Source organism: Trematomus bernacchii, unplaced genomic scaffold, assembly GCF_902827165.1.
Source record: "Trematomus bernacchii unplaced genomic scaffold, fTreBer1.1, whole genome shotgun sequence".
Lineage (NCBI taxonomy): Eukaryota > Metazoa > Chordata > Actinopteri > Perciformes > Nototheniidae > Trematomus > Trematomus bernacchii.
The window spans coordinates 1,103,707-1,126,585 of NW_022987876.1; the positions used below are offsets into that span (position 1 = coordinate 1,103,707).

General features: G+C 43.1%; 1 protein-coding gene across 8 annotated transcripts in view; it reads left to right on the forward strand.

The window, feature by feature from the left end:
• Window positions 1-7,061: 7,061 nt before the first annotated feature.
• The window catches only part of LOC117469499 (transcriptional regulatory protein AlgP-like), a 30,656-nt gene continuing 14,838 nt past the window's right edge, over window positions 7,062-22,879 (forward strand). For 5 of the 8 annotated variants that reach the window (XM_034113926.1, XM_034113922.1, XM_034113924.1 and 2 more), the window contains exons 1-4: window positions 14,930-15,059; window positions 16,151-16,448; window positions 17,177-17,215; window positions 17,605-17,661. In XM_034113926.1, coding sequence (XP_033969817.1) covers window positions 16,151-16,448; window positions 17,177-17,215; window positions 17,605-17,661 — 394 coding nt within the window. In that variant the 5' untranslated portion in view covers window positions 14,930-15,059. Of the gene's footprint in view, window positions 7,163-14,929; window positions 15,060-16,150; window positions 16,449-17,176; window positions 17,216-17,604; window positions 17,662-22,879 lie in introns of those variants that run through there. The other 3 variants (XM_034113925.1, XM_034113930.1, XM_034113923.1) reach the window with 2 other exon arrangements.

Consider the following 22,879-nt stretch of genomic DNA (forward strand, 5'->3'; position numbering starts at 1 on the left):
ATGGTGGTACATGGCAGTACAATATAGCAGCTACGACATATTAAGTGCAAGAGATCATACAAGAGCTACATAAAGTGCAAGAGGAGATACCCCTGTGTTAAAGAGCATTTAGCGGTGATTACACGTCTGGTTGTTTCTCAACCATTCTCTGAGTTGACCTTTGAAGCTATTGAGAGTGGGACAATCCCGTATCTCAGTTGGGAGGCTGTTCCACAAAGAGCTGCCTTTAATGGAGAGGACATTTTGTCCAAAAGTGGTCCGTCTACGGTGGACTTCACAGTCTCCTCTGGTTTCTGACCTAGTGCAGCGTCCAGTGTGTTTTCTGTGGATGAATTCCCCTAAGGGAGGGGGGGGGGGGGGGGGGGGGGGGGGGGGGCAGTCCATGTAAACATTTATAAAGAAAACACATACTTTTAAAAGACTTAAAATGGTCAAAACTCAAGAAATTGTGTTTATCAAGGATGGTACAGTGGTGGTATGAATAACCCTTTCTGTCAAACACCTTGATAGCTCTCTCTCACAGCTGTTCTATGGGTTTCAGGTTTGTGGCACAAGCAAACGACCAGTTTGTCAAACAGTATTCAATGTGGGATAGAATCATACAGTGGAGGTAGTGGATGTGCTCTGAGGTTGGACAGGGATGGGAGTGATGGAGGCCACAGCTCTGGGATAGAAGCTGTTCCTCAGTCTGTTGGTGTGTGATTTTATTGTCCTGAACCGTTTGCCAGATGGAAGTGAGTCAAACAGTGAGTGTCCGGGGTGTGTGGTGCTGTCAGACATCACAGCATGAGTCCAACAGTCCCACTAACTGCACTCTTTAGTCTTTCATATGTTTCCCAGAGTGGGACAGCGGCCTCTTTAAAAAGCACACAGTGAGACACAGACATGATCCTCTTCCTGTGAACACTGAGCTTACCTGAGACAGTGACTCTTTAAAGTAGAGACACTACATACTGATTTACACCTGAACATCAGCAGGAGAGGACTCTTTAAAGTAGAGACACTACATACTGATATACACCTGAACATCAGCAGAAGAGGACTCTTTAAAGTAGAGACACTACATACTGATATACACCTGAACATCAGCAGGAGAGGACTCTTTAAAGTAGAGACACTACATACTGATATACACCTGAACATCAGCAGGAGAGGACTCTTTAAAGTAGAGACACTACATACTGATATACACCTGAGCATCAGCAGGAGAGGACTCTTTAAAGTAGAGACACTACATACTGATATACACCTGAACATCAGCAGGAGAGGACTCTTTAAAGTAGAGACACTACATACTGATATACACCTGAACATCAGCAGGAGAGGACTCTTTAAAGTAGAGACACTACATACTGATATACACCTGAACATCAGCAGGAGAGGACTCTTTAAAGTAGAGACACTAAATACTGATATACACCTGAACATCAGCAGGAGAGGACTCTTTAAAGTAGAGACACTACAGTACATACTGATTTACACCTGAACATCAGCAGGAGAGGACTCTTTAAAGTAGAGACACTACATACTGATTTACACCTGAACATCAGCAGGAGAGGACTCTTTAAAGTAGAGACACTACACACTGATATACACCTGAACATCAACAAAATAATAATAGTAGTTCATTACATTTATTAAAGCGCTTTTCCGAGTGCTCAAAGCGCTTGACATTACATTTGACACATATCAGACATGTAAAAGTGAATACTATCGACAATACCCACAGGAGCAAATTAAAGCCCCTTTAATCGTATTCCCTCGATATCAAAGTATTTATCAAACGTGAAACATTTCCCTCCGTCAGTGAGCACAGGGCCTCCGTGTTTGCAGAGTAAATATTGATTTTCTCCTCCTTGTTATGCCAGCTCTCCTCATCAGGTTACTCTGAGTCTGTGGTCAAACCAGTATTACTCAACTCTGCACACACACACACACACACACACACACACACACACACACACACACACACACACACACACACACACACACACACACACACACACACACACACACACACACACACACACACACACACACACACACACATACACACACACACACTGGGAGTCGGAGGCGGCGTGTTGAGTATGGAACGCACTTTATTTTCCATTAGGTTTACAGAAAGGAAAGAATAACTTGCATACATGCTACTCAAGCTAGAATGATAACAAACCCCAGGTACCCTCTCTAACAGGTCCGTGGTGCAACACACTCTATATACCACAGTGAATTATGTCCCGTAATGTTCCACGACACAAGCCCCCCCAAAATTCAGCCATACACAAAGTCCGTGCGGCGGACACTTCACCCCAAATTGCTCCTGTGGGGATTGCCCACAGTATTGAGTATGTAAGTCGCTTTGGATAAAAGCGTCTAACAAGTAACATGTATTGTGATCAGCCTTAACCCGGTCCACCGAGATGTGCTGCGAACCACGGTCTGAGGAAATGTCTGAAGGGGTTCCGAAACGACACACCCATGTTGTAATGAAGGCCCGGGCTATGTCCGCCACCGCTGTGGACACGAGTGGGAGCGCCTCCGGCCAACGGGTAGTCCTGTCCACCATAGTCAGGAGCAGAGGTTGCGCTAGACTTTTTCGCTGCCCGTCATTTTGACAGACAGGATCGTAACATTTCCGTCAAAATCCAATATCACCCGTCGGTCCGTGAACTGTCAACGGGGGGGGACGCACGCTCGTGAACTGTTAGCGCCACGTTATGCATGCCCACTGCACCTCGCGGGAGCGCGCACAGCGTAAAGCAAATACTCACGGACATTTCAATATTTCGGGAGTTTACCCAACATGGCTTTACACGTTCATTTATAAAGCCATGTTGGGTAAACTCCCGTCTTATATCTGCTCTCTACACAGAGAGTTGCAGGCAGCTATTGTCTGAGATCGCATGATGTAGTCTTGTTACATGTGCCAAGTGCAAGGACTGTCTTAGGTAAGACAGCTTTTATGTGCGCAGCTCCTCTTGCTTGGAACAATCTTCAACAAGAATTGAAACTGAGCAATTTCGTTCCTCTGGATGTATTTAAAGCTAGGATAAGTGAAATGCTCTTTGATACTGTGGGTACTTGTAAATGTTGATAAGTATGTAAATGTAGCCCTGTAAATATAATGTATGATGTCCTTTATTGTTTTATGTTTCATGTGGAACCTATTTGCTGCAGGTCTCCCTTGGAAAAGAGATCAATGATCTCAATGGGACCATCTGGTTAAATAAAGGTTTGAAATGAAAATCTGTTCGGCAAAGTTAAGTTTGGAAACGATGTAATTTCCTTTTGGGCGGGCATGCATAACACGGCATAATACCGGAGCCCCGCTGCGGGGAAACTTTGGCGCTGTTCTGAGTTTGTTCTAAACTGTCAAAATGACGGACGCCTTTCAGATTTTTCCGTCATTGTTAGAAACATTTCGTCATAGACGGAAAATATTCGGTTAACGCAACCTCTGGTCAGGAGACAGGAAAAACCCTGAGAGAAGGGTAATGGACCAACCAGATCAATGTTGATGTAGTCAAACCTCCTCACAGGCACCAAGAAACACTCCAGGGGGGCCTTCGTGTGGCGGTGCACCTTAGCACGCTGGCAAGCAACACACGTCCTTTTTGAACCCCCGCCAGAACTTCGCGGCCACCATCCACACCGAAGGCTTCCTGCCGGGGAGCGACAGGTTGAGCACCGCCTCGAACACGGAGCGCCTCCAGCTGGTGGGAACGACTGAAAACCACATCCTCCAGACGCAGTCCCATGTCAGCCCCCTTCAGGGCCTGGACGCTGGGGTCTGTGACCTGGTCCGCTGCCAAAAGTCCTGAATGTGCGGCACCGGGTAGCGGTCGAGTGTCGTGGCGTCGTTGAGGCGGCGGTAGTCCCCACACGGGCGCCAACCACCATTAGGCTTGGGAACGATGTGCAGAGGAGACACCCAAGGACTGTCAGACCGGCGGATGGTACCCAGGCGTTCCATGGTTGAGAACTCCGCCTTCGCCACTGCGAGTTAAGGGTTCAACCACCGGGCCCTGGCGTAGACTGGGGGTCCCTCAGTGGTGACGTGGTTCTCCACCCCATGCTCCGGGAACTCGACCAACAACCCGAGGTACTTGTCCGCACCTGACAGTGAGCCCGACAGCCCGTTGTACGCCGCTTTGCCAAGCGTACACACAAGGGAGGAAAACGTCAAGGCATCAACCAAGCGTTTGTTTTTAACGTCCACCAGGAGCCCGTGAGCACATCAAAAATCTGCCCCGAGGAGGGGAAAAGAAATGTCTGCTGTGACGAAGTCCCAGTTGAACCGCTGACCCCCAACACATAAACACATAGGCCTCACGCCATAAGTGCAGATGGGCTGCCATTAGCCGTCGTCAACTGCGGCCCGTGCCCCCGCCGAGCGACGTCCTCCCTCGACGCAGGAACCACGCTCCGTTGAGCACCCGTGTCACAGAGAAACCAGCTTCCTGAGACTGTCGCTAACGAAGAGAAGCCTGCTCGTGCCGCCAACGCTCAGGGCCACTACCGAGCGCCGGCCCTCTCATTTCCCGGAGGCTTGTAGCTGCAGGGAGCGATGCACTTCTTCGCCTTGGCCCCGAACCGCGCTTTGTAAAAACACTACCCCGTGTCCGCACGCCGGCCTGGAGCTGATGCAGTCTGCTCCCCCCAAGCCCTCCTACCTGGTGAGGGGGCACTGAGCATTGCTGCCAGCACCGGGCTGCTGGGTCGCCAGAAAGAAACGGTCAGCCTCCTAAGCCAGGGCGCGGGGTTCAGTAATGGTCATGTTGGCCAGCGCCATCTGAACCCGGGGCGGCAAGTGGCGCAGGAAGGTTTCCACAAACAAAATCCAGCAGATTCAGCATATTCTCCATGAGCTGGGACGGCTTGCTGTCCCCCAGACCCTGAATCTCAAAAATCTGGCGAGCCCTCTCCTTAGCAGATAAGCTAAATGTCTTAAGGCCCTGACACACCAGGCAGTCACCAGAGAACTCGCCGACATCCGACACCGACAGATCCATCGACGAGTTCTCCTGCGTATTGGCCGTGTGTCGCACTGAAATACACCGCTTTACTACAGCCGAGCACGTACGAACTGCGCATGCGTGAGTGGCAATAACTCTCCTTACCAGCAGGCGGCGGTAGTGTGTATTCGTCATTCAAAATAGGCAACAACCGGAAGACAGAGAAGAAGAACAGACTGATATACAAACAAATAGCGGGTGCCGTTCCATTTTCACTCTCGTCCATCGAAAACATGTTTTAGAATATAAAAATACATGCATGATGAAATGAGCACATAAAGTGCAGACATACTATAAAATCACAGTTAATAGACCTGCATCTGATGATCGCAGTGTTCTGGCGGGTGTGTAGTTTATTGAGTCAGCAATGTAATAATGGCCACTTCTTGCTAAATTTACGATGAGATGAAAAACCGGACTTGACCAAACACATCACGGAGCTCTCAGCTCCCGCCGATATCAGAGATGTCCCTGCTATGTGTGGGAGGTAAGAGAGGACATTTAAATCGTTTGTTTACGTCCCTCACTTCCGTTTCGCTTCTCATTTGCTAGCTGAACAGCTGATCAGAGTGGTTTCTTGGCCCGATAGCTTGTGATCGACACCCGGCCGATTCAACATGTTGAATCGGCCGGGTGTCGATCGTGAAAGGCCAAATAAGGCGTGTCACGGCCGAGGGTTCGGGACACACCAAATTGACTTTGGGCGACAAGGAACCCGTTTTCGCCCAACAACGCAAGACGGCCGATATCGGCCTGGTGTGTAGGGGCCTTTAAGGAGAAGGGCTTTAATCGCCTCATATTTGCCCTGGCGTGGGGGATCTGCGATAAATCCAACCAACCTGGACGACATGGAGCTCCCCAGCGCCGCCACCACGTGAAAATACTTCTGGTCCTCGTCACGGACCTGGCAGCAGGCAAAGTGTGCCTCCACGTGCGAGGACATCAACATCCAATATATTGTATTGTTTCTTCTATGGCTTTCTATATGGATTTTTTTTTTATCTTGTGCTAGAATTGTTGTTGTTTAAGGAACTGTTTTAAGAGTCTTCTTAGGTGTAAACAGCATGTCAAAATAAAAATAAAAGCTTCTGCTCTGCAGGGTCGGGGGTGCGACTGTGGTGCGGCCCTCATTCTGTGGTGTGTTCAATCTCTGGAGATCAAACAACGCTACACACACACCTGGAGAACAGCACGCTTACTACAGGTAACACACACACACCTCCTGCATACCTGTGTTCAGGATGGGAGGGGTCTTTGTTTAGGGTTAAAACTCTTCTCACTGCTTGTGTATGAACATCCGTATTGTTCCAGGATCTCATTTAAAATCTGTTTATTAAACATTTTATAAAATCTAGTTCTTGAATAGATTAAAGATTACAATTAGTATTATTATAATTGTACTTTTTCTTTTTTTCCCAGGTGTGATAAAGTGATTGTATTCTGTCTGCAGATGTGACAGCAACTCTTACAGGCCGTGGCTCGGTCTCTCTCTGGCGCTGCTGTCGGCCGTCCCGATTGGTGGAAGCATCATCCTGAAAAAGAAAGCTCTCCTCCGATTGGCCGACAGCGGAAACACCCGAGCAGGTGAGCAGAGGGAGGTCTCAAGCTGCAAGACCAGGGGACACTAAAGAGTGACGCACAGAGCTGGGAGACTAGGGGACACTAAAGAGTGACGCACACAGCTGGGAGACCAGGGGATACTAAAAAGTGACGCACACAGCTGGGAGACCAGGGGACATTAAAGAGTGACGCACACAGCTGGGAGGCCAGGGGACACTAAAGAGTGACGCACACGCTGCTGTATTTGCACCCTCCATCTGAAAGAAGGGAGCCTCGTTGAGCTGAGAGTGAGACTACAGACAGAGTTCACTCCATCACGGAGTGGGTGTGGATAGGGTGTGGTTTGGAATTGGGCCTGAAAGTTTGGAGAATATAACCCCCCCTTCTGCGTTATATATTTGTACTATTCCAAATTAACAGGGCAGCAAATTTCATTTGGTACGATCCAAACAGGTTCTGACTGCACCTGCTGCTCTACCTGACTTCACCTGCTGCTCTACCTGACTTCACCTTCCTCTTTCTAAATCTGATTTAAATATATTCAAAGAGTGAAAACCCAGGCTGAGGTTGAAGGAAGAGACGCAGTAAGTTTACACTCAGTTTGTTCTGAAAATGAATCTGTGATAAATATGATTATTAACTTCCTTAAGGGGGACTTTAAGGGTTACTTTAAGGGTTACTCTAAGGGATACATTAAGGGTGACTTTAGGTCGCATTCACACCTAATAGTCCGCTTCTCTGGTGCGCACCAGACAAGTTTGTTACATTAGCCACGTTCACACCAAGTACTTTCCTGTACTTAGTTCCGGCACTCAGAGCCCCGGTGCTTTTTACCCCAGGGCACTTAGTACAGATCGCGTTCACACCGGAGTACTTTTCCCTGAGGGAAGATTAGGCAAATGAGCCACTGACGTCACTTCTTCTTCTTCTGCTTTGGCTTTACTGGCAGGCCACAAACCACTTCACGGCGAGTACAGTAGGTGGCGGTATGCACCTTAAAGTTGTTTGCAATCCGCTGCAAAACAAGAGAAGAAGAAGAAGAAGAAAAACTTCCCGCGTATACTGCGACGCCCACCCACTCGCTGTACATTAGGCGTCTGTTGTTTACCTTCCGACCTCAGACATGATGGAGATGGAGTCGACTGAAGTTGTGCTGTTTGTGCTCATGTTATACAGCTTTGTAACTGAGTTAATGCAGCCTGAGCAACTTGCGTACAATAACAAAACAAGCCGAGCATGAGTGGTGGTGGAGAACGCTTTTGGCAGACTGAAGGGCAGGTGGCGGTGCTTGATGAAAAGAAACGACTGCAAGATGGACAAGATCAAAATCCAGGTGGCAGCATGTTGCATATTACATAACCTTTGTGAAAGTAATGATGAGTACAGGGACGAATGGACTGCCTTACCGGCGACCCAGCTTTGAGGCATCTGAACAGCGTGTAAATTGTACATTGTAAACATTTTGACAATAAAGCTGATATTTGTACAGTGCTTTTATTTCTCTCTTTTATTTTCCAGTCAAGACAGGCAACATTACAATAGTGTACAGTGTGGCAATATAATAACAATAAACTGTGCCAGGTGTGTTGTATGCACAGTAAATATGCTCAGCAGCAAACCCACCTTTATTATATATCTTCCTGAGACCCACTGCATCCGTCTGCCATAAACACTATGGAAACCTACATGTTAGTTTCGGCCCATAGTGGACTCCATTTTGTGTTGTGTAAAATGGGGGGGGGGGAATTAAAAGTTTGCAAATCCCCATGTCCTCCTCAGAGGACAATCATAAAAACATTTAGTTTTAGGTCAAATAATATTTAAAATGATATAAATTATCATATTTGTGTATGTGCCCCTGCCATTCCTCCACAAGGTTGCAACATTGATGATAAATAAATGACAAATAAAGCTTTGCCAGTTTATAACCGATGAAACATGATGGTATCAGAATAATCACTTACATGTGATGTATAGGATGCTACACAGGTCACTAAAGATAGTGTCAGGAGAAATAAGCAAGATACAGGATCTGTTTAACAGTAAATAGAAGTTCACATTTTTTATGTAAATAAAATAGAAGTTGTACATGTAAATTAACATTATCAATATAAAATAAAGTGTCAGTTGTATCAAGACTATATAATAACAGTAATAATAATAATATAAAATGAACTGGTGAGCATCTTGTCCTCCGTTTCCTGGGCCTTGGTGAACAGCACCATCTGATCCCCGTGCATCGACTCTTTCACCACGGCACGCCGGTCCTCCAACACCTGGACGGTGTCAAAGAAATTCGCATCCCGTGTCCGCTTTCCTAACGGACCGTCCACACAGCAGCGTTAAAAAAATCTTGAAACGCTTCTGCCCATTCACTTTGAATGGGGTGACGTCACTTTCCCTCACTTTTCGCCGAACTGCATTGTGGGCAGGCGAACGGAGATTTTCAGGATTTTCAGGATTCAAAGTTGAGCAATGTTCAACTTTTGAGGCTGAGGTGGAAGCGTCAGCCAATCAAATCCCGTGTACGCAAATCTGACAGTTCAAGCTCTAGCCAATCAAACGGCGTGTATGCTGGGAGAGACATACCGCCGGTCATTTCCTCATATTCCAAAAAATGGAGGAGAAATTAGCGGTAGGGAATCACCCGGTGCTATATGACCAGTCCCTATTTACCTACCGGGATATAAACCGGAGGAGCCAGGCATGGAGGGAGGTGGCAGAGACAGTGGTATGTTTTCGCCTGTTTGGGGAGTTTATATCCAGTTTACTTCAAACTTTTTTGCTTCGTATGTCGCGGGCGGGAGATTCATGTGATTGGTTGTTGGTGCCTTGCTCGCAAAAAATCCCCAAGCTTCAGATACGCCCACCTCCAAGATTTTTTTAACGCTGCTGTGTGGACGGTCCGTAAGAGAGGAAAATAAGCAAGATACAAGATCTGTTTAGTCGCCATGTAGTTTTACAACATACTAGGAATGTTTTTTTTGTATTTTCACAAATAGAATTAAGGTTTCACAAATCTGAAACTGTGTTATAAAGAATCTTTTGACTCTCTGGGATAATCCAGTCCAGATTTGATGAGTCTAGGTAGAGTGGTTGTAGATCAGGACCTGGTCTAATGTGGTCTACATGTAAAAAAAGCACTGAAATCTCCCTTTTTTGTATTTTCACAAATAGAATTAAGGTTTCACAAATCTGAAACTGTGTTATAAAGAATGTTTAGACCCTCTGGGATAATCCAGTCCAGATTTGATGAGTCTAGGTATAGTGGTTTTAGATCAGGACCTGGTCTAATGTGGTCTACATGTAAAAAAAGCACTGAAATCTCCCTTTTTTGTATTTTCACAAATAGAATTAAGGTTTCACAAATCTGAAACTGTGTTATAAAGAATGTTTAGCCTCTCTGGGATAATCCAGTCCAGATTTGATGAGTCTAGGTATAGTGGTTTTAGATCAGGACCTGGTCTAATGTGGTCTACATATAAAAAAAGCACTGAAATCTCCCTTTTTTGTATTTTCACAAAAAGAATTAAGGTTTCACAAATCTGAAACTGTGTTATAAAGAATGTTTAGCCTCTCTGGGATAATCCAGTCCAAATAAATCGGCTATGCAGCGATTTAAGAGGTTCAAACACGGAGGATTGTTCCTTTTTGAAGAGTGCTTCATGTATGCTTGAACTTTGTTTAATGTTGTTGAGGCAAGTTTTCTTACCGGAAGTCATGTGACCTCTAGCCCGGATGTTTACAATGTTTGTGAGAGAGTAAAAAGGCGCGAACATTTGTAAATGCCGGTCTAGGCGAATACGTTTTCACGCTGTTTCATAATTGTACCAAGAAGGAAATAAACATGATTGTGAACATCAGTTCGATGCGTAACGTTCTTTCAAGACAAAGTTACAGTGTGTGTACCTTTGCGTTTGGTTGCTGGTAAGGGGGACGACCAAGCGCTGTGATCTAGAATGCAAAGCTCGCTTGTTTCCAATCCCGAGAGTTGTCCATCCTCGCCTGAAACAGACGATTAGTGCCATGAGTTAGTGAAGCAAATTACAGAAACACTGCACAGTTATTCACAAGTCAAAACGTTTTCATAGCGGCCGAGAATATCTAGCTAGCTAGATGTAGCTAGCTAGGGGCCGGTGTTAGCCTATTCAGCCTAGCATGGCTAGCTTGATCTACTGAGCAAATAAAAGTACATATTAGACCATTATTGTGCAGATTAAAACCCCAGTGCATGTAGTTGATTTTACCTTCGTCGTGGTCGTCATCGTTGGCCACTGAATCCGCCGTTTGTAGTCCTGCCTGAGTTTCTTTATTTTTAGCCGGTGTGCCGTGGGGCTGTGATTCCCAGGTCGAGTGAAAGCTACTGAACTGGCTTCAGTAGCATTCCCTGGGTCGCGTCCTCGGCGTAGATCTCCAGAAGCGCCGACACCTCCTCATCATTTCTTGATGCTTGCCATAACTGCTTTCAAAAACAAACTACTCCGTCGGTGCGCTGGGTTTTTGTAGCGAGGAAAAACAATGGCGGCTCAACACAACATTTTCACAGTTGTACGGGGCGTGGTTTGCAATTCGCCCAGCCAATCAGCACTGGGGCACTTTTTACCCACAGGAAAGTACGATCTCTCAGCGGGCACTAAAAATGGGGGTAAAAATTCCCGAGATTAAGTAAGATTTTTGGTGTGAACGCGACATAAGGGGTACTAACGGAACTAAACGCGAAAAGTACGGTGAAAAGTACTCCGGTGTGAACGCGGCTATTGTTTCATTTTTCAGAAGGTTCGGTGTGCGTTCACACGGGCAAAACTCTAACGGACTATAAACTTTAAACAGAAGTCATGTGCACGGAAATGCTGTTAGATTAGATTACTTTATTGTCATTACATAATGCAAGCAGAGTGTAACAGGGTCTAACAAGAGTGCAAACAGTCAGTTATATACACATCTATCAGCAGTCTGTACAAAATAAATGCACTATACAAATATACAAGTAAAGGTATAAATGTAAAATGTATAAATACAAATAAATACACTGAGGCAGTATATATACACTATATAGCATCAGCAGGTTATTTTCATGCTGCTGTTAATCTGGACAGCATATAGACTCTAGCGGCCCGCACATATGAATATACAATCAGACGATGTGCGTTAAAAAATATTAAACAAATAAAATGAGTGACGTTCTGCAGTCAGGAGGAGGTTTCACCGACGACAGGTGGCTCTGACTTTTATGTAGTTGAGCATTTATACTTTACACGACACAGTTCAACACTTCATTCTGCTTCATTCTTTCGCTAAAGATTTTGAATACATCCGTACGGAGCCCCTAAAGGGACATGAAAAAAAAAAGTAATATCCTGTGTTTTGGTGCGGACTGCGTTCACACCAGAGATTAACCGCTCCAGAGTTCAATAGCAAGCGGTCCGAGAACACCTCTTTTAGGCGGACCAGAGTCAGGTTGTTTAGTTCACTTCAGAGGTCTCGGACTGTGTTCACATCAACCCAAACAAACCACACCAGGGTTCGATTCAAACGGATACAAGGCTGGTGTGAATGCGACCGGGTGACTTCAAGGTGTTTTAGTATTTCCTGCTACTTTATACTTTTGCTCTAAGATAAGATAAAATGTACTTTATTTATTTGGGAAAATGTGTTTTGTTGCAGCAGCATAAAACAAAACAAGACATTGCACATAATAACAAATTCAAAGAGTAGAAATAAAACAATTCTAAAATAGAAACATCTCAAAATAGAAATAGAAATAAACCAGCATTACAGAGTAAGAAAAACATACATATGACCGTGAAGATAAAAAATCAATAAACTGTCTGACAAATAAAATCACTACAATATAAGCAGGATATTATTTACATCAAGTGTGCATGGAATGGAATATTCAATTAAATATAAATATAAAATGTACAGTGGGAATGTAATAAGTCCAGTTAACCAAGGATAAGCTATGGAGCAGAGAGTTCTCTGCAGCCAGAGGTGATTTGTTATACAGAGGTATTGCAGTAGGCAGGAGTGTTTTCCTGTACCTGTCCTTATGACTCTACTTCACTTCAGAGGTAAATCTCCTCCTGTTCGGTGAAAACCATGAATCCTATCAGTATTGATAAATGGGAAAAGAAAAAGTAAAATATATCCTGAGAGGCTAGGGTCAGTACACTAGTATTAACGCTCAATAAATAAAATGCATTATTATTATTATAATTGTTATTTGCCTGTTACAAGAGGTGAGAGAAGTACTCAGATATTGTACTTGAGTAAAAGTAGAAGTACTCAGGTCTTGTACTTGAGTGAAAGTAGAAGTACTCAGATCTTGTACTTGAGTAAAAGTAGAAGTACTCAGATCTTGTACTTGAGTAAAAGTAGAAGTACCAGAGTGTAGGAATACTCTGTTACAGTAAAAGTCCTGCATTCAAAATGTTCCTCAAGTAAAAGTAGAAAAGTATTCTCATCAAAATATAGTGAAAGTAGCGACAGTAAAAGTAGTCATTGTGCAGATTGGTCCATTTCAGAATAATATATATGATATGTTTTATAATGATTGATCATTAAAGTGTTCTCAAAGCTGGTAAAGGTGCAGCTAGTTTGAATGACTTTGTATACTGCAGGGTAGCTTGTGAATTTACTCCAGGTGGAACTAAAGTCTAATTTATTGAATCGTTTATTTAGAAGGGACAATGCACAGTAATGAACACTTAAAACATCAAAATGTGTCAAGCGTAACAGTGCCAGATTTAGCTTTGAGCTCATTTCCATCCGCAGTCCCTCACATAAAACATTTAAGAAAATTACATTTTACAAACATGGCAAAAACAAATATATGCATACCTGCCAACCCTACCGATTTGGGCGGTAGTCTACCGCTTTTGACATGTTTCTACCGTCTACCGATTTAGCTGGCTTTCCCTACCGAATTTCAATTTTCCCAAATTATAAAAAAAAATAATGCCCCTTTGACACGAAGGGCTCACAGGAACTCAGATGCACGATTCAGTTGACTTCAAAATATCTTTTATTTATAAAATACTTTTAAAGCTACAAACAAAAAATTACTAGGTTCTACTAGGATTCCCGAACCCAATAAAATACCCAATATTAACGGTGTGTGTGTCTGCCCAAGGACAATTTAAGGTAAAACCTAATAGAGGTGTCATACATAATAACCTAATAAAAGTAAATGTAACAACTACTACAGTGCAACAAAACAGGAAGATTAAATGTGGTCTCTTAAACATAAAATCTCTAGCATCTAAAGCAATATTGGTAAATGATTTAATATCAGATTATAATATTGATATATGCTGTCTCACAGAAACTTGGTTGGGACATGAAGAATATGTCAGCATAAATGAGGCCACTCCACCCAGCCATATCAATACTCATATTGCTCGAGGCACAGGCTGAGGAGGTGGAGTTGCAGCCATCTTTGACTCAAGTTTACTTATCAATACTAAACCAAAATTAAATTATACCAAAAGCCGCATTTCTCTAACAGCTGGAATAGAGGGCTATGAGGGATTTCTAAAATGCATGATCTGTTTGTATTTTGAGAAAAACACATCATAGACATGTTTTTATATATTTTTATATATCTGAGACCCATAATATATGCCTAAAAATAGCATGATAGTGTATTTATTTATATAAGACACACTTTTAAAATATGTTAACCTGTTAAGCCCCAAAGACCCCGCCAGCGGAGCTTTTTTTTTTTTTTCACTTGCAGTTAAAAAGAGATAGGTCAAATCCACCCAAATGACCCCAGAAGTGGGTTTATTTTGCTAAATCTCTCTAAAAAGGTCAAATTTCACTTGTTTTGCATCAATCTTGATACAGGGTACTTATTATATGTTATAGTTTGAATTCCTAAAGCTTTTATTCTACTAACCCATCATCCAAGGGTAGTTTTCACTATAAGTAAAAAATAATTTTTGGACGGACACTATAATTTACAGTTTTTTACTATGTAAAATCTGAATTTACTTTAAAAGAAAAACATCTATATTGATTCTGACTCTTCTACATCCAACTCACAGGTTTATCATTGCTTTGAGAAAAAAGATTATTAATGTACCCCTTTTAGAAGGGAAGATATGGTCATTTGTTCTGGGAATGTCATTTTCGAGCCTGAGACCTGAAAAACAGGCTCAGGGCTTAACAGGTTAATAAGATCCTGTTCACAATAAATGAAACTTAAGGAAGGTTTATTTTGGGCCAAACCATTCTTCACTGGAGGGGAGGACTGACTGGATGTCATGAGGGATTAACAATTAAAGTTTGGATAATATAACCACCCCACCCCTCTCCTTTATATATTTGTACTATTCCAAATCAACAGCAAATCAAGATTTCAGTTGGTACGATCCAAACAGGTTCAGACTTCCCTCTCCTCTGACTCGCTCTTTATAAATCTGATACAAAAATATACCGTGTGTGAAAACCCGGGCTGCGGTTGAAGGAAGAGACGCAGTAAGTTCACACTCAGTTTGTTCAAAAAATCTATCTGTGAGTAACGTGTAACTATACATGTACTTAAGGGTTACTTTAAGGGTTACTTTAAGGTGTTTTAGTATTCCCTGCTACTTTAAACTGTTACTGTACTTCACTTCAGAGGTAAATCTCCTCCTGTTCGGTGAAAACCATGAATCCTATCAGTATTGAAAAATGGGAAAAGAAAAAGTAAAATATATCCTGAGAGGTTAGGGTTAGTACACTACTACTAACGCTCTATAAATAAAATGCAGATCGTATGCTTGAGTTAAAGTAGAAGTACCCGGATCTTGTACTTGAGTAAAAGTAGAAGTACCCGGATCTTGTACTTGAGTAAAAGTAGAAGTACCCGGATCTTGTACTTGAGTAAAAGTAGAAGTACCCGGATATTGTACTTGAGTAAAAGTAGAAGTACTCAGATCTTGTACTTGAGTAAAAGTAGAAGTACTCAGATCTTGTACTTGAGTAAAAGTAGAAGTACTCAGATCTTGTACTTGAGTAAAAGTAGAAGTACTCAGATCTTGTGCTTGAGTAAAAGTAGAAGTACTCAGATCTTGTACTTGAGTAAAAGTAGAAGTACCAGAGTGTAGGAATACTCTGTTACAGTAAAAGTCCTGCATTCAAAATGTTCCTCAAGTGAAGGTATAAAAGTATTATCATCAAAATATAGTTAAAGTAGCAACAGTAAAAGTAGTCATTGTGCAGATTGGTCCATTTCAGAATAATATATATGATATGTTTTATAATGATTGATCATTAAAGTGTTCTCAAAGCTGGTAAAGGTGCAGCTAGTTTGAATGACTTTGTATACTGCAGGGTAGCTTGTGAATTTACTCCAGGTGGAACTAAAGTCTGATTTAACACTTGATTATATTTCACATCATTCATCCACATCTGTGAAGTAACTAAAGGTATTAAATACATGTAGTGGAGTACAAGTACACCATGTACCTGTAGTGGGGTAGAAGTACACAGTAGCATAACATGGAAATACTCATGTAAAGTACAAGTACCTCAAAGTTGTTCTTGTGTAAAGTACTTGAGTCCCACCTCCTCCTGTTTGTGCTCAGATGGACCTGATGGCGTTGGAGACGAAGTGGAGGACGGCGCTGAGCTCCATCCTGCACATGTTGATGGACGACGAGTTCCAGAAACTTCTGTTTAACCTGCAGAAGATCCCTCAGGGGGTGAAGGGGGGGCGGCCGCGGGGCGACATGCCCAGCGTCATCATCCAGCACTATGGCACCGAGGGATCCATCACACTCATCGACCGCCTGATGAAGATCCTGCCCAGGCTGGACGCCGCCGTGCAGCAGCCTCTCAGAGGCATGAAGGACGAGCTGAAGAAACTCCGGGAGAAAAGCAAAGGTCAGAAATAACAAGAAAAATAAATACATGTAGAAATAAATCCTGCAAGCATCTAATAAACGTGCAGGTTAGTTTAAAAATAAATAGTGTTCAGTGACACTAATACCCGCTCTGGTACGTGCACATTTAAAGGAATATATATTTAACCTTACATAGTATCTGTATACACATTCACTGGCCACTTAACGCAGATATCTAATCAGCCAATCACATGGCAGCAACTCAATGCATTTAGGCATGTAGAAATGGTGAAGAGGACCTGGTGAGGTTCAGACATCAGAACGGGGGAGAAATGGGATCTAAGAAGCTTTGAACGTGGCATGGTTGTTGATCTGAGGTTTTCTGAAAGGGGTTCCAACCCGGTACTACAAGGTGTCCCTAATAAAGTGGCCGGTGAGTGTAAGTACATTCACTGAATCACAGGTTAACTAAGATTACTTTTGTTTTTTTAATTCACAATGTAAATACAAGTGTATTCTCATATGAACTACCTGCGTTCCTGTTGCTGCCATGACACGTGAATTTCCTTGGATAGATAAAGGTCCATCCTATGTTTAACAAATGGTAGAAAATGCAAATTTGTTCTAAAAAAAACATCAGGAGAAACACACTGCAGCTATGCCAATATTAAAACTGTACTTGGGCACATTTGTGTTTTTATATTTGCATATGCAGATGAAGAACCATCATGCGCCTCTTCACACTTTAACTTTCATTTTATTTTTTAGGGACCACATCTGCAGCCAAGAAGAGGAAAGCTGCAGCTGGTACAAACAAGCAAACAAACACACACACACACACACACACACACACACACACACACACACACACACACACACACACACACACACACACACACACACACACACACACACACACACACACACACACACACACACACACACACACACACTTTTGTCCAAATTAGATAATATTTACGCACAATTGTTCTGCTATGTGGATTATTATTTATTTAAGGAAAGTCAGATGTTACCAATACATGTCTAATAGGTTTTTGGATAGATTTAAGTATTTTAACCGTAATTAAGGCCTTATTTTAGACCAATCGGATCAATGCGTTTGAACAACTCTAAGGATCTCCTAAAGAGGGATCATGTGCAGGTGATATGATTATTTAGAGCCTCTACTTTCACAGGGACCAAACCTGCAGCTGACTCAGGAGCAGCGACTAAGAAGAAGAAACCTGCAGCTGGTAAACACACACACACACACACACACACACACACACACACACACACACACACACACACACACACAGGGCCAGCCCTAGACTTTTGGGGGCCCCCTCACTCTAGCGCGCTCTCACTACATACAACACGGAACCAACTTTTGTCTTATGATGTTAGCATAAGCACACATATTGTATAAATAAGCATGTAAACACCGTGGACCTAACATCCTCTAGGGGGGTCCTCACCTCCTCTAGGGGGGTCCGGGGGCATGCTCCCCCGGGAAGATTTGTTTTTTAAATATTGAAGTTAAAAGCATCAATCTGGTTCACTTTGAGAGCAAAATTAAGAGATCTATGGATACATATCTCAACACCCATATGAAACAGAACTGTAAACAGATTTTTATTTATGGATATTTTACAAATCACTCCCCTTTTAAACTGTTTTGTCATATAGTATTTCATAACTGTTTTTCATTTATTCTCTCTGGCTGTCCATCTCATAATGTCCACATAAAAACTAGCTGTCAATAGGAATATCATTCAGAAGAATTATAATTTCATGCAAAAATCTGTCACAAAAAGAGGTTGTACATTTAAATTCAGGTGTTGTTATGGCAACGTCAGTGGCCAAACAGCCACATTTACGGCTGCAAATACATTCAAACATGCTGTCGACACGTAAAGCAGTGGCAACTATGCCACCATTTCAGCTGACTTTTTCTCAGAAATACTGTCACATAACATCCATATATTTCAGTGCTAGGTTGATGCTTAGCTAAGCTAACTATGAAACCCTTTAACTGACAGGACTCAGGATCAACTGTGTACTGTAAGCAGAGTTGGGTGTAACGCGTTACAAAGTCACACTGACAGACAAGAGGGGTTTCCGCCGCAGGTTTATATGTACGTAATCTGCGCGACTTGCGCATCCACATCTCCACGTGCACTGCTGCATAAACATGGCAGAGTCAGCGATAACTTTCGAGGGGTGGAGGTATGGCCATTATTTTGAGTTCGTCCGAAGAATAGACAGGAATGTGACGGTGAGGTGCAAACTGTGTCCAGGCCAGAAGCTGTTATCCACTGCTGCAAACACCACGTCAAACCTCAACAAACACCTGCAAAGAACACATGCTAAGGTGAAGCTAATAGCTAAGGACCCCCGAACCCAGAGTGAGGATGTTGTGAGTGCGCCACCGCCGACTCCGAAGCAGCACAAATTAGAATTTGGAGGACCGGTAACCAAAGCAGAGATGGACAGGCTTGTAGCATCCTTCATAGTAGAGGTAATGTTGCCCATTTGCACAGTGGAATCACCATCGCATCGTTCAGAGATATACTGCGCAAAATACAGATAGCAGGAGACAGAGGACAGCCATAGTCAGAGCTATCTGGATCAGTCTTATGCGACAATGGAAACTGAACTAAAGAGAACATTTGAAACTTTAGCAGTCTGCGTGATCTGCCTGTAGGGAGGGGGAAAACCCCCCGCAGGACTTGATACGCCCCCTTGATAAATACATTTAATTATAATGAAACCAGCTGCAATGGATCATGGATCCACCAGGGGGTGCAGTGATTAAAAAGCTGCCACACTGGAACTCATGTGAAATAAAAAATAAACAGCTGATAGATCTACAGGTATCTGATATAGCGAATATTTGTTAAGATCCATATGTAACGGATAGGATCATATTCTGTGCTAAATAAGAGACATGTAATCATTTACAAAACATCACCATGTTTTTATTTAACAAAATAATGTTGTTTAATCCACGTTGGCGTACTACAACTATACAAAAACCATCGGTTTGTTTTTTCATCAGGAAATGCAGACCGGCTCAAACAAACGATTTGTAATCATCATCCTCACGATCATTTAATGTATCATATGTTCGCCGAATTGACATGAAAGCACTAATAAATGTAGTTTAATCCACGTGAGTTTACAACTACAAACATAATCAGTTTGTTTTTATATCACATCCGACGGGAGGAAATGCAGCAGCTCTCACTACCGATTTTTAATCCTAATGTAATCATCATCTTCACCACGATCATTTATGTTTATGTTCGCCGAATTGAAAGCACTGACAAATATGAATATACTGTAGTCAACTTCATTAAAACTTTATTCACTTGCCCAAACTCAGTAATTCACTAAAAATAGGTTTATTTTTAATGAAGCCTCGTCATCTCACCACGGGCAAACGGGCTATAATATTATACTATTGTTAATAGTTTACTGTATTATTAGTGTTTAATATTACTGCTATAACAATCACACATTGAGTTCATTGTTGTGCAATGTTAAAATCAGACCGGTTTTTATTTTTAAATAGTCAGAATGAAACGGCAGCTCTCAGGTGATCAGCTGTGTGTTTACACACCTAATGGCCCATCAGCCATGGCCCCCACCCCCCTCTGAGTGACAAGCTTAAGGCCCGGACACACCAGCCTGATTTTGGGAGTCAGAGGCCGTCAGAGGCCGTCAGAGGCAGTCGGGCATTCGTGGCGCCCTACTCAGGTTTGTGTGTCCCACACCGTCGTCTCTTTACGGCACCTTTTCATACCTCCCGACGCCGATTCAACATGTTGAATCGGCCGTGTTGAATTCTTTGGTCTCAGGTGGGTGTGTAGCGGCCTTTACAGTTAGCTGTCTTTTGGCACGTTTCCACTGCATCGCGGAGCCCCGTTTAAGAGAGCTGTGACGTCAGCGGCCCGTCTTTGGTTGCGTTTCCACTTGGCCTAGTACCGGCTAGCGGGTCCTAATTCACAGTTTTTCTGGCCCCATAAAATCGTTGTTCTAGGGCCAGGAACAACGAGGCTGAGTCGGGCTGAGTATGCTAAACTAGAGAGAAAATCGCTGGCAAGGGGGCTACAACTACAACAAGATGAACATATTTGACCGTGATTTAATTGTAATACACGTTTCAAAATGATGCCGAAGTAACAACATACTGATACCGGTTAGTAAAAACCATGAATGAATGCTTTGACAAGTCTGCAGACAGACGGCAGGCGAAAAACCTTTTAAAATGCGTGTTTTCTAAATGGAGATTGGCTAAGCTAACGCAGTATATGCTCCGACCGTCCACACTCACAACAACGGCCTACAGACATAAATAAACCAGCGACTGTATTCGCCATGACACAGACAGTCTGTGGTTTGTACTTGTTTAACTTTTGTCTAGTTTCTGAACAGATATGAGGAGCTGTGAGCTTGAGTGCTAACAGCTAACGGCTGTGTTGTTTTTCTGGGGTTCTCATTGAAGATGACGTCACGGCTCCGCCTACACTGCGTTACTATAGATACTACCCTAGTTCCTAAACTGTAATGGAAATGCGCCATAAAGTGAGCCAGTCCTAACGAGGCCTAGCCATACCGAGCGAGGCCGAGCGAGGCCGTGTAGTGGAAATGCGCCATTTGTGTATTGCAACCAGGGAGAGCAGTGATGGACGCTGCCACAATGAAACTCATATGAAATAAACAGCTGATTCCTCACACACACAGTAGCCTGTTGTTTCTATGCATAAAATAGTGAGAAACATGCCTCTGGTTAATTATTATATAACTTATTTTCTCCATAAAAGCTGGTTGGTTGAAAGCAATAGAGAGGCGAAGTCCCTCCCCTTCCGGTGGACCTTCATGGGACCTTATTTCGGAAAAAGTATGTATTGAAGTTAATGGGGAGAGAAACATTATCCTTCGATCCCGTTTGAATTGAGCCACAAATTACACATATGATGTTTGTCAATTTAAAAGATAATTTTACAAGTAAAAAAAAAAAAAATGTGTCGTAAAACTGTGAAGTAACACTTTTTTTGGTGTGAAACCGCTCAATGAACTACATCTCCCGTCTCGCACCACACACCAAGACGGCCGTCACGTTGGCACATTTCACTTCTTTCTTTCAGAATGAGGCGGAAAGTATTAAAAGAGGTGAAAATCACTCCAAGTCTGGGCATGTTGAGAGCTGTGCATACACACAAGGGGAGTTAGTCGGTTCCGTAAGAGCCAGCATGCGGGACCGGGATTCTGGGATTTGTAGTCTTTCTAGTTGCATATTTTCCACTATTCATTAACCCTGAAACCCCCCTCTGTTAACAAGAGATACTGTTGCAGTCTATGGCTGCTTTTACACGGGAACGTTTGCGTTTATGCACAGTATGCGTTTTCAAAAAAGTCTTCCGTTCACATGCATTTGTTTCATTTAACGTGTCTGTTCAAACGAGACCGCTGGAAACGCTGTAGTACATATGCCGGGACTGTAAGTGGCGCTGTACTTCCACACGAGACCGCTCGAAAGCGCTGGACACGCTGTAGTACATATGCCGGGACTGTAAGTGGCGCTGTAACTTCCGCCACAAAATACACCAAAAGCAGTGAAGAAGACCCCGGAGCAGCCCCGCAGCAATGTTGCCATGGCTACCCTTCTGTTTATGCCCCGCGGTGGATTTAGCAACATGTAGTAGTTCATGTAATTCTCCATGTCCACTTGTTGCTGATGGTTGTGGTAGAGGAGCTGTAGATTTTCCACTAACATCTGTAGCATGGTCGAGCTGTAGATGTTGCACTAACATCTGTAGCATGGTCAGTAGCAGTAGCACTAGCAGTAGCTACTGACAGTAGCTACTGGCCATGCTACAGCAGTGAGCAGCAGAGGCGGGGAGAGGCGGGGCTATCGTTATTTTTTCAGGAAATATTCGTATAGAGGCGATTACACGGACTCGTTTGACCCCCCAGAGCGTTTCGTTTGCAAATCTATCCACCTTGGGACCCGTTATCGTTTGTGGGGTCCGTTTGTTACGGCCTCGTGTAAATAATAGGGCTATACGCAAGAGAAACTATGCAGATACAAGCCGTTTCGTTCTCGTGTAAATGTGGCCTAAATTGCGGACTCTTTGTTTAAAACTAATTGCCCATCGGAATGTGTGGAGAAAGTCTCCCAAGGGGGATGGGAAACTTCTGACTATTGTCACATTCTGATCGGAATTACATGCAGGGCAGCATTGCCGGTCTGACAGGGTCTCTGGAAATATCAAACATTTAATTAAAGTTTTAAAAACAGTGACAGGTTAAAATCAGAGGTGGAAGAAGTATTCCGATTATTTACCTAGGTAAAAAGATGTGTTAGAAGCAAATGTCCTGCATTCAAAATTGTCAATAGCCCAAGTGAAAAGTATTATCATCTGAAAGTAAAATGAATCATTATGTTATTAGTATTAAATACAT